Consider the following 12,548-nt stretch of genomic DNA (forward strand, 5'->3'; position numbering starts at 1 on the left):
TACATGCAACTACCAAGATGAAGCATCTGGAAAGAAGACAATGCAGTGCTTGAAAGGACCGTATTTGAAAATAAACTAAAGGCATCTCCTGATTTATGTTTTTTCATTGTAGTATCTGTATCAGTGAATAAAAGATTGACAAATAATCCTAAATTTTCTTCTGATTTCTTTTGTGTCTTAGATTTATACATTTGAAAATAGCACAGAAGGCCTTTGCGAGCTTTTAAATACAGTCAAATAAATGTGTCAACAGTAGATAGGTAAAAAAATAAATTTAAAAACTGCTAAACTGGAATCATCAAGGCTATAAAGTGCCTAAGATTGCTGAGATCAAATATTGTTTTTAAAGGCTGCTTTGAATTTTTACATATCTTCTTCCTTAAGTTCTCATAGGAGAGGAGGTTATTGAGGTTATTTTGAGGTACATTTTCTTCATACTAAGCAGTTTCCTTACGAGCTGCATGATACTTCTGGAGCACAAACTGTCCAGTGAAACCAAATAAGTAAACAAGGGCCTGCTTTCACCCTCTGCTAATAAAATCCTTTGCTGTTTCAAGACTTTTAGAGTTAATTCTATCAGAATGGCTAAGGAGCTACACATTTATAGGTTTGTAGTTGCTGGTTGAGTAATTTTCAAAATTACCCACATCATCAATGTTTTCCTTATAGAAGTGTGTCTCTCTTCCTGCCAAGTGGATAACAGAACTAACAGGTTTTTTGTATGTTTTTATTTGTTTCTCTAGCCTCCAAAACTCTTATAAATAGCATGCTACGGGACCCTTCTCAGATTCCAGATGGAGTACTAGCAAATCAAGTCTATCAGGTATTAATCACTGTTGTCTATTTTTGTTTGGTTTTGGTCTTTTTTTTTTTTTTTTTTCCTATGGCAATGCTTTTATCTGCCGAGCAGAGTAAAAGATTTTAAACCTCATTTAATTACTGTCATCATAAACTATCAGTGAGGTCAGGGTACACCATAAATGGCAATGCAATATTTGTGAGTGGAGCTTTTCACTTTTTAATAGCTTGCTTTTATAGTGAATAAAAGCACGCAGTTTTTGTTTTCTGTGATTAAATCTGAACAGCATCTGATAGCCTTTTTGAAGAAAAGTAATTACTGTTTTTAAGATACTGTTTAACTGTAATGGTTTTGTAGTCACCCATCACTATACTACTTCTCTTATTTGTCTGCAGTGTACTGTGAACGACTGTTGTTATGGACCACTGGTGGACTGCATCAAACAGTATCCTTTCCCATAAAATTTTAGGTGCACAATTGACGAGCTTAGACTGTGTGGAAGAGATGTGTCTAGCTTTAACCTGACATAAAGTTCTGCTTCACAAAACACGTTTCATACTCCTCTGTTTTACATTCAATCAGCTAGAGGGTCACCACAGAGCTTTCTTTTATACTGTTTAACAAAGATCAGACAGACCACGGGAAGTTGTCAGTTTGGTGGCTACACGTTCATATGCCTGATTGAACCTCTTTGGTTTTGATTAGCTGAAATGCATGTCTGCTTTTCTGCTAAGACTAGTTGACCATGCTTTGAGCGATGGAGGTAGACTAGATGATCTCTGCAGATACCTTCCAGTCTCAACTATTCTGCAATTAAATTGATAAGTTGCATTGATATTGTTCAACAAGTGCAATTCAGTTGTGATTGACCAATTAGTATTTTTGAACTCATATCTGTCATTCCAGTGCAATTCTGTTACTTTCTCTTCTTCTTAAAGGAAATGAAGCTAGCTGTAGAAAAAAAACCCTTTGTGGCTTGAATTTTAAGGGATTTGGTTTTTTGAGGTGTTGAAATGGTTAATCAGAGATCCTCAGTATCCAGTAATACTAGAGGAGCTCCACACAGTACTGAACAGTCCAGACTAAGGTCATAATTTGTTAGGAACGATCTTTGCAGCCCCAAATCTGCTTTAATAAAGCCCTGAATGAGTAGTTCTTCTGCTTCAGTCTGCTATCAAAGGAACACTTTCAAAATCATGACCTGCTGTCACCGAGCAAGCCCACAAGGCAGTTCCTGCCTGAGCCCTAGAGAATCCTTGTATAAATCTCTGTGTGCAGTTTGGGGAAAGATGTTGATTTCACTGTACAGTTGCAGGATAGGAAAGCAACAGTGATGTTAAGTTATGCATGAAAAACAACACTTCTTGTAGTTGTGATAAATGTGATGGTCACCCCTTCGAAATATGTTCTTTCCACTAGAAATACTTGCCTGGTGTCTACTACAGACTCAACTCTGCTTCCATTAACTTTAACAGCAGCAGAATAGACCTCCAATTGTATTTGTATTTTGCGGTTTTAATCATAATTTTAAGTATTCCTTGAGGCTATCTTCAACATTAAATGCAGCTGTCTGAAAGTGGATTGATCTAATAAGTTACACTTTTTAAATGGTTGTTGATCACTAATTTTCATGTCCAGAATTCTAAGATTGATATGTTGTTGATGAACATTCTGGCTAAAGTGCCATATTTAGAAGTAACAGTAACACATATATAGAATTGTGAACAGCTTTTCAGAATAACTTGCCTACAGTCTTAAAGGTCTTTTCTATCCACTTAAGATTCTGGTTCAAGTCATTGAATACGTAGTGACATCAGTGAGAATAATGAGGAGCTTTTCAATTCCATTTTGATACAGAAAAGTTTAATACTAAGCTACGCAAGTGCATTATCTGGAAGTATGTTGCTGAATTAGATGTTAATTTCGAGGTGCATAAAATAGTTAAAAATCAATTTAAAGTTAAGGTTTTAAAAGCATAATGTCTTCTGAAGGATTGCATATTGATTTTAAATATAACTATCTAATTGTATATGCATGGACTAAAGTATGAAGTCAACCTCTTTGTAAATGCCAAGAGGCTATTTTTCAGTAATAGTTCAGATGCTTACGGGAAACTAGGCTGCTAGATTGCATGAGTAGAAAATGGCTTGTGAGGTTATTTACAAGTTTTGCCCCATGGTCATTGCCATACATCAATAACAGGTATTATTATAGACTAAGTCTAAGTGTTTCTGCTTATGGTGCATTATAAATTCTGTTTGCAGTATTTTTCTTACATTTTTTGCTATTCTTCATTTGCCCCTTTTGTTCTGTAATGCTAGTTGAGTTTAACATAATATATAGTTTCAGTTGGTAAAAACTGTATATATATATATATATGAAATTATTCCATATTATTAGGTTTTTTGCTGTTCAGCATGAAGTGTTGATGTAAATTAAGTAATTAATGGTAAGGTGATCTGTAGTTTTAAGTTTTCAAAAGTTACTCTAAACAGAATTAGGAACTTAACTGTTTTTAATGTAAGATCCTTTATCATGATGTTCCGTAAGATTCTTCTTAAAAGCTTCCAGAATAGAACTTAGACCTCCAAGAAAATACATTAAAATTATTTGATGTGGTGACTTTTTTACGTATTGCTAAGAATAGCACATTGTATCAACAGGCCATCAGTGAAGTGAAAAGGACTTCACTGTAAAATATTATTTCATCCTTCCTTGACATTAGTTCGTGCTTTTGAAAAATCAATTAAAAGGATGTTTTGTTACAATAACATGTTTCAGATGAAGGTAGTGCCTATCAATTTCAGAATATAAGGGAAAAAACCAGTTTATTTCATTCTTTGCTGACTTAGAAAATTGGTACACTGGTCAGTAAAGAGCAACTTAAAAGATATTTAATGAGACGTTTTAAGCTCACACTTTCTTTTAAGTTTGGGTGAGTAAAGCCAAAATGGAAATAATACCCTTATTTATACTGAATAAGTAGGATCTAATGGGACTTTTGTAAAATGTATGCTGATGATACAGTAGTCTGATTTTCACAAAGTGCTAATTCTTGTAAGGGAGTTCAAATCACTGATCACTTCTGAAATGCAGATGCAGGCAAGTAATTTTACCATTAATTACTTTACCTATGGTGTTTTTCTGAGGTTGGTTCTTTTCCAAGGTAATCTTCCATTTCTTAACCTAAAGCTATCAGCGCTATTGGGCATGAACACGAAGTCTTGCTGCGAGAAATGCTTTTGGAAAAAAATCTCTCTTTCATAGGTGAGAATCCTAGCCAGTGAATCTTTAACTTCAGAGATTTCAGTGACTGTTTACTTAGGAAAAAAGTAAGCCTTGATGCTCTTTGTATTAGGTAGTAAAAGAAGAGTAAAAAATGATTGATGCTGTACATGTTATCTTTTATTGATTTAGAACTGAGCAGGAACTCAGTTACCTAATACCCTATATATACAGCACATGCACAGGCTTGCAATTAATATTTTATAGAATAAGTAGCTGAAAAAAAATGCTTTAATATCTGCTGCAGTATTACTTTTGGTGTCATGAGATATTAGCCATAATCTAGGCCTTATGAGACTTAGGAGGAAGCATAAGAAATATTAGCTTCAAAATGCTTTATGTATTAAAGAGCTGTTAGAGGATTCACTGGTTTAGCTTTCTGTGCAGTTTCTGCTGAATTTTTGCCCTCTGCCTCCCAACCAATGCAAGTACTCTTCACAATCCCTATATTTAAAGAATTTTAAGGATTAATTAATTAGGAAGTTATTTTCATTTTTTTTCTTTTAGCCTGCACTACATTTCTTGTATGTGAGTGTCATTAAAACAATGATTAGTGTTTAAAGCATCATTTCTCTTATTGTGATAAACTTAATGACTTCTTAAATCTTGGAGTCCTTATGTGATGAGAAAATAACAAAGTGAAATGCTATCTTTTGTTGATGGTTGAGTGCTGTACTAAATTTGCGTGATCTGGAATTTTGCTGGTTTTGCCAGAAACTATGATCTCTCCTAGAAGTAGATTCCAGTTAAAATTTTTGAAACCTTAATAAAATTTAAGAAATTGGAAGGTATATTAAGGTTTTTAAAATATTTGTCCATATGATTAAGGAACAGAGTTAATGTGCTCTTATATAAGACAGGAATAACTATTTCACATGAATATGACACTATGGAAATGTGAGGAGGTAGTTTTTCCTACTTGAGTATAAGAGTAGAGATAGAAGTAATAGGCTTAAGCTGTAATTGCATAGTTGATGTTGAGTTAAAATACTGAACAGTTCTAGGCACAATAAGTATAAAACAGCCTGCCAGAGAAGGTTATGGAATCACCTTCAATGAAAAATTCAAGGCTAGACTTGACAATCATCCATCAAAGCTGGTAATGAAATCAATCCTGTCACGATACAAGGGAATGGACTAGATGACTCACTAATGGATCCTCAACCCAACGATAATCATTTTATTTGGCTTGTGCAAGCTTGTGTAGCACATAAATCAGATTTAAATTTTAATGTTTCATGACCTTGGATAAGCATCAATTTTGTCTTTAGAAATAAGCTCTAAAAAATTTGTGCTGTCAAATCAAAATATCTAGAATGGGTTAATGCATTAGAATATAAGGATATAAAATTAGACAATTTATTGTTTACATTTTATGTATGCTGAAATATTCTTTAGTCATGATTTAAGGCATCTTAAGTGGTTGTGTTTATTATTTCTGTGCATTGCATATGTCTTTAAGGTTCTAGGTGTGATTTAAAGTGAACCCTACTGAATCCCATGCATTAAAACCTTTCCTTTCTGAAAAAATAGTTCCAAAACTGCTTGAAGAAAACAGAAGAGATGGCAATATTTCCTACAGGTCAACAAATTCAGGCTTTGTTAGGTTATGAGTAAGACTGCATTCCAGTTCTGAAGATGCCTTATTACTTAGATTTCTGTATTCACAATTCCATTACTTCTTAACACGTGTTAAAGACACAGAATTCTTCGGTTTCCATGTTAGTGCACTATTCCAGTGTACTATTCTCCAATAGTAGTAAGGGGTTTTGTGTCAGCTACATTCACCTGGGCAACAGGGAGTCTGTTCCAGGAGAAGAAAGCACAATCAAGGACACAGTGGATATAAATAGCCCCAGTATAGCCTTGGAGCGTGAAACAGCTTTTCAGGTCTGGGACATAATTTGTCTGTTTCTAGAGCAGTTAGCTTTCAAAGCCTACGGATCAGAATTCACACAGAAATTGCTTGGAAACCTGTACAAATAATGTGGTTTGCATCTTATTAATGCACTGTTCATGACAAGCACATCATATACCACGTCCTCTCTTCAGCAAAAACACAGCTCTCAAGTCTTTGTCACTTTGCCTGAGATCAAAGTGATCAATGGAAGCATTCTCTCAAAACAGGCTAACAGCTTCAATTGCCATACTGAAATGCCAGGAATGTCTAGCTTCTATATAGGATCTTTGTTTATATATTTGCCATGAATATATTAGGAAAGCTTTTAGCTATAATGGAAAGGTGCTGACCTTTGTCTGGAATCTTATCGTCCTTTGGTTCCCACCATGATGTCCCTCAATAGCAGCCTAGAAATAAATAATGAAATCTGGTCAGTGTTTTTTGCTGTAATCTTAAATTTGCAGTTGCTGTTCATCCATGCACCAACAGAAGAATGTTTAGTTTCTTTATTATATCCAGAGGCTAGTATAAGAACAATGATGTGTTAAATGGTTATGATGGAGTGTGAAGTTATGGTAAACATGAAGCTCCAGTTTTGTTGGAAATTTAAATTAATGGGGAATCTGTAGAATAACTACTTATTAGGGCTGTTTCAATGTAATTTTCAAATCTGAGGATGCATAAATATAACTGTACAAGCTGCTGTTGGCTGCCTTTCAAGCAGTTGTTAAATTGTTCCCTTCATCCATGCAAGAGATAAAAGATGTTTGAAGGTGCAGAATGCTACCTCTGTAGCTTCTGGACCAATGTGAAACACATCTGGGCTGAAAAGGCAGAACTTTTCTTTTGGTGGGGTTTGTGGTTTTTTTTTTTTAAAAAAAAAAAAAGTTTATGGTGACTGTGGGGAGTTTCTGTAATTTTTTTTTTTGTTCTGCAAAGTTATAAAGCTTCAAATACTTGAAGAAAGAGAAGAAAGAGTAATATGTAATTATTCTCCTGCACATGACAGACAATGCGTATCAATAATAAACATGGGTTTTAGCATATTTTTCAATATTTATCATAACCCATTATGTTAGGAGGAACCAAGGGAAGACATTCAGAAACAAATTTAAAACAAACAAACAAAAATGTTCTTTTTCAAGCCATGCATTAGTGTCAAATGATTTTATAAGTAATTGGACATGCTTGAAAAAATCTGCTGAACAATATTAAAAGTAATGCTGATGCAAACTCCCGTTCAGAGACCTGCTAAACTGACCCATCGAGAGGTGTTTTTACATCTGTCTTGATTTTCAGTGGGGTTTTTGAATTTGTGACACTACCATTTGTTAGATGCAATAGAAAAGACTGAACTTTCTGTTGTCACTTATGCTTCTTCATAAATATTTCAGCTGGGACATCCTGTTGTCTTTTTCTGACTGTTTTAAACAATCAAGACCAGGATAGAGTTAAATAGAGTTGGATAAAACTGAACTATTCTTTATTTTTATCAAAATTGAGAGATTACTTAGAACATTTAATTCATTTTTTATCTTATAGCATAAAACCCTCTATTCATAAGTTCTGCTAAATTAGAACCTTGTTTTGTCAATGTACCTGACAATCTTTGAAAAAATAGCCAACAAGGAAGCCTGTCTCCAAATCCTACAAAAGTTTAATAGCTGATTGGGTGACATAATGAAGTATTGCATTGTGAAGACTTGTATTTGCAATATTGCATGCTTACAGTGAAGAAATACTGTCAGATTTCAAAAGAAATACACAACTATCAAAACGAATAAACAACCATTGCCATTTACACTTAAGTGAATGTGCACCTCCCAAAATAGCTCCTCTGCCACTTTCAGTACTAGTTCCCTATATAAAAAATACTTCACAGTTACATTCTTCAATGAGAAAGAGGAGGGAAGTTTGCTTTAGGCACTTCTAAAATATTTTGATTTCTTAGAGTGTGAGCTTTTCTTAACATTAAAATGTTACTTGGACTCAAACTGCTGACCTTTCAGGATATGCACAAAGTATTCTAAAACTGAGTTCTGAACATTGGCCATGAAACTACTGTCCTAACCTGGTAAATGGATTGGAAATAAGCTACCCAACAGTGAGAATGGACCATTAATTTTAATCAAAGGTGATGTAGAAAGGCGAATGGGATGCATGACAATGTCAACAGCCCAGTAGGTGTTAAGGGGCTACACAGCCTTACTTGTTACTAGGTAGTGCCATTAGTTGAGCTTGGGTGAAGACAGAAAGCCATGCCTGGAATTGAATGACCAGGTCACTCCAAATTCTAATGGAGAAATGGTGTTTCAGAAATACCAATGTAATGGTATCAGAAATCAAGGACAATAGTTAAGGTGTTTCTTTTTTTTTTTTTCTTTTAAAGGAAGTGTCTTTTGTCTTCTGCAGTTTTATCTTGCTTGCTCCTTGTTGTTTCTTGAAATATTCAGCTCTAGTATTTGTAAGCAATAGAGTTGTATAGTTAATGTTAACAGAATTTCTAAATATTTATGTGTCCTGAAATTGGATAAATTCTATAGAATGCCAAATGCAAGAGAAACTAAAATTATGGCTTCTCCTTTAATAAATTTCTGAAAGAGACAGAATTTCTTGTTCTTTTTTTTTAATAGCTTTATGCTGACATTAAAATAAAGCCAAGAAGGCAGCTACAGTATATTTTCATTTGTGGTGTTGGTAGGATTAATCTTAACAGCTTCCTAATGTGCAGAGACTCTTCTTGCAATCAGTGAATATACTTCTTTATTTTGAATATTTGGGGGTTATAAAATAGTGTATGACAGCTTGAATTAATGATGTTTATAATGAAGACATAAAAATGCAGGGATGACAAAGAAGCATTTTTTATATCCATGCTTCAGGTTTTCCAGGAGGGTTCATTTAATCTGACACAGCATTGCATGCATAAGAAAGATATGTATGACTACATTAGTAATTCTTGCACTCTTATTTAAAACAAAATTGATTATACTGATGTCTACTTAATAAAATAGTTTTATAAACAATAGTTCTTATTCTCTATATATAGCTGAAGATCAGCTTCGTGCAAAGGGTTATGACAAAACACCAGACTTCATTTTAGAAGTGCCAGTAGGTAAGTCTTTTAAAAGAATTTTTATTATTTTATTTGGTGTAGGAGTGTTCATGCTAAAATATTATGGCTACTTAAGTAAAGTATATTATAGGACACTACAAATTAGTCTCTTCTTTCAGTAGTTACCCAATAATATTAAGAACTTCTAGCATGAGTCAGAGAGATTTGATTGTAAGCAGTATTACCCAGTGTTTCCTCTTTGGTCTCTGCATGTTTTTGTCTCATTATCACAAAAAGGAAAAAAGAAAAACAGAAACAGGAAACAATAAAAACCCCCAAGTCCCTACTCCCTTTAACTTGCTCTGCCCACTGTCTTTGTGAACTGAACTCTGAAATATCCCTAATTGTCTTAAACACCAAATCAGTTCAAAGCAATCTTAACAGTATATTACCATTACACCTGTAAGTCTTTGCATAAAGGTTTGTCATTGTACAGTTATTCTTTTGCCATCACTTTGCATCTAAATACTACTCTGCAGTTCTCTATTTTTTTAAAAGAGCCTGCGTAGCAAGAAGCAAGAAGGAATAAAAATAGGTATAAAGGTCATGTCAAATTTCATACGTAAGAAAGTAATCAGATGACCTAGTAGCTGGGCCATGGAAGAAAAAACATTCATGTTGCACAGGTGTAAAGGACTATTATTCGCTTTTTGTAAATTGGCTTTCATGCCAAAAGACTTCTGCTTCACCTTCATAGAGCTCAGCACCTGTCTGTGCAGATGCCTAGGCTGAAAGCACTGTGTGAAAGTCAAATACATGACTAGCTTTTTGTTCTTCATATTGACAACAGTTGGTATTCTTACTGAAATAACTGATTTCCACACAGGTATAAGGAGTTGAGTGTGTACTGTAAATTGGCTCACTACTCAGAAGTGCTTAAGATTTCAGCACAGTAATCTGTTATCCAATAGATAAATAACTATGTATATGAGAGACATCTGAAAAGTTTTCAAAGACTTTTCTCAATGATATCTGTGTTCCTAATAAAGTTTCCAAAAAATAAGAATGGTAGTGATGTTAATAAGCAGTTACATGTACAAAATAAAACATATTTTTTTTAACTGAACCACACCAAATTTGGAAGTGAGATTTGGCATCCTGATGATCTGCAATTTACTCTTGTCAAGCCATGCTTGGGAGAGTTTTCAGTTAATTTCTACTCCTTCATTTCCATACCTCCTATTTGTGAAGGGTCTCTGGAAGCTACTAAGGACTTGCGGGGCTGAGGGAATGGTTGTTTTTTATCAAGTCTAAAGATAGCAGGGAAGATTGTGGCATGACAGAATCACAGAATGGCTGATGCTGGGAGGGACCTCTGGTGGTCAGCTGCTCAAGCAGAGTCACTTGGAGCTGGTTGCCCAGGACCATGTCCAGACAGGTTTTGAATACCTCCACGTATAGACACTCCACAACATCTCTGGGAAGCCTGTGCCAGTGCTTTAGACACCCTCCCAGTACAAAGGTGTTTCCTGATGTTCAGATAGACCTTCCCATGTTTTGGTTTGTGCCCATTACCTCTGGTCCTGTCACTGGGCACCACTGAAAAGAACCTAGCTCCCTCTTCTTAACACCTGCCCTTCAGATGGTTATATACATTCATAAGATTCCCCAGTAGTGTGGACTACAATATACACAATATGTACTTGGTATTAAGATGCTCATTTTTACGTTAGAAACAGATAAGGTTATATCCCTGCAATTCAGAAGCCTGATTAGATGGAAGCCAGAAAAGCAAAAAGATGGAGCTAGTTTTTTTAATGCTTGAGAAGGCAAACTGGACAACGCCCAAAAGAATTCCTGAGTTTGTAATATTATCCTCCTAGGAAGAAGTTTTAAAATAACCATTGAAGTATTTGCATGGCTTTGTCTCTAAAAATCTGAATAGTGATAGTGCATTACTTTCTTCAAATTATTTCATTCACTTGAGATTGGCAGGAAATAATTTTCTACTTGCTGTCTGATCCAAACTAATGTATGGCAGTCCTTGGATTCTCTTCTTCATGACTCAGTACATAGCTAGGAAAGTCAAATGTTTCTTAGAAATTGCTTCTCAACTGACTACACAGTTTATGCCTCAGCTGTTTTATCTCCTGGAGTCTAAAGGTGTTGGAAGTGGGTGGAGGATGTAGTAGTATGAGCCTACACAGTATAGGCCTCTGAATACTTAAAGGGAGCCAATAAGAAAGATGGGACAAACTTCTTATCAGGGCCTGTTGTGATGGGACAAGGGATAATGGCAGCATGAGTGTAGTGAAACACTGGCACAGGTTGTCCAGGGGTGTGGTTGGTAGAAACATTCAAGACCAGGCTGGCTGGGGCTCTGACCAACCTGATCTAGTCGAAGATGTCCCTGCTCATTGCAGGGGGGTTGGACCCTTGAAGGTCCCTTCCAACCCAAACTATTCTATGATTCTATGGTAAATTAATTTGATTACTGTCAGGAGGTAGTGGTGGTACATGGAGTTTAGTGTGGTGACTTCATGAGTTATTTACCCAGCTTTTCCAAGTAATTTTACAGTATATAGTGGATGTGCTGCCACAGACTCTTCTAATATTTCTGTACAGTGTTTCTGGGTCTGCATGCCCTTTGGTTGCCCCATTGTAGGTTGAACTTAGGCTAAGACATCACGGCTATGGATATCGTAGGGAACTCAAAATAAAGAAAAAGTTTTTAAAGACCTCATTAATGATACTCCACATTACCTTTCTGGGGAAAGAATGGTCCTTTAGAGTGATTCTTATGATTTGTCCTGCAAAATTATGTTATCATCTTCAGAGAGGAATTTCCTTTTACCAAAAAAAAAAGATAATTGTATTAATGTTAGAAATTCACTCCTGCAAGAAATGAGGAAAGACATGAATTAAAGCAAAACCCACAGCATTGAAAGAAACAGAAATTCAAATTCACATTTTTTCACATGAGCCTTCTTATTTCTAATTCCTTTCTGGTGAAGCATTACTGATTTTGCAAAAGTAAGGAAGCAGATATATATCTATGAAAAACTTTCTTGTCATTTTCGCACCTTCCACTCTCAACTGGTGAGAAGTTTCTGGTTTTAGCACCTTAGCTAACTGTTCTTGTTAATCACCAGAAGTTTTCAATTCCTTCCTGACAAGTCCTTTCAAACAAAGTGAGGGTAAAAGTAGGGTGCAATTGCACCTTACTCTAGTGTCTTTTGCTTTACATTCTGTTTGTGTTAGAATAAAAGCAGATAAATAGAACAGGGTGTAATGAAACTGTATTTGATATAACTGTCCATTAATATATTTTTGGTACTTAAAAAAGAAGTCCTGTGTGCATATTAGAAAGATATTTTTACAAATATATAAATCTGTTGCAAGCATGAATTATGTGGTAGATTTTGGGGTAAATAGGATATTCCCAAGCACATTCTTTCAGACTGTTGAGCTTGATTTTCAGAGTTCACTTTATTTTCTGCTGTCACCTT

The 12,548-nt window shown here is 35.1% G+C and overlaps 1 protein-coding gene across 1 annotated transcript in view; it reads left to right on the plus strand.

Annotated features, from left to right (window-relative positions):
- The window catches only part of CDIN1 (CDAN1 interacting nuclease 1), a gene marked incomplete at both ends in the record, with an annotated part of 122,712 nt that overhangs the window by 51,050 nt on the left and 59,114 nt on the right, over window positions 1-12,548 (plus strand). Inside the window, 4 exons of the mRNA XM_080345838.1 lie at window positions 744-823; window positions 1,195-1,244; window positions 3,999-4,066; window positions 9,034-9,099. Of these exons, the coding sequence (XP_080201964.1) occupies window positions 744-823; window positions 1,195-1,244; window positions 3,999-4,066; window positions 9,034-9,099 (264 nt within the window). The remainder of the gene's footprint in view (window positions 1-743; window positions 824-1,194; window positions 1,245-3,998; window positions 4,067-9,033; window positions 9,100-12,548) is intronic.

The sequence above is a fragment of the Nesoenas mayeri genome (assembly GCF_963082525.1).
Source record: "Nesoenas mayeri genome assembly, chromosome: 5".
In the NCBI taxonomy this organism is placed as follows: Eukaryota; Metazoa; Chordata; class Aves; order Columbiformes; family Columbidae; genus Nesoenas; species Nesoenas mayeri.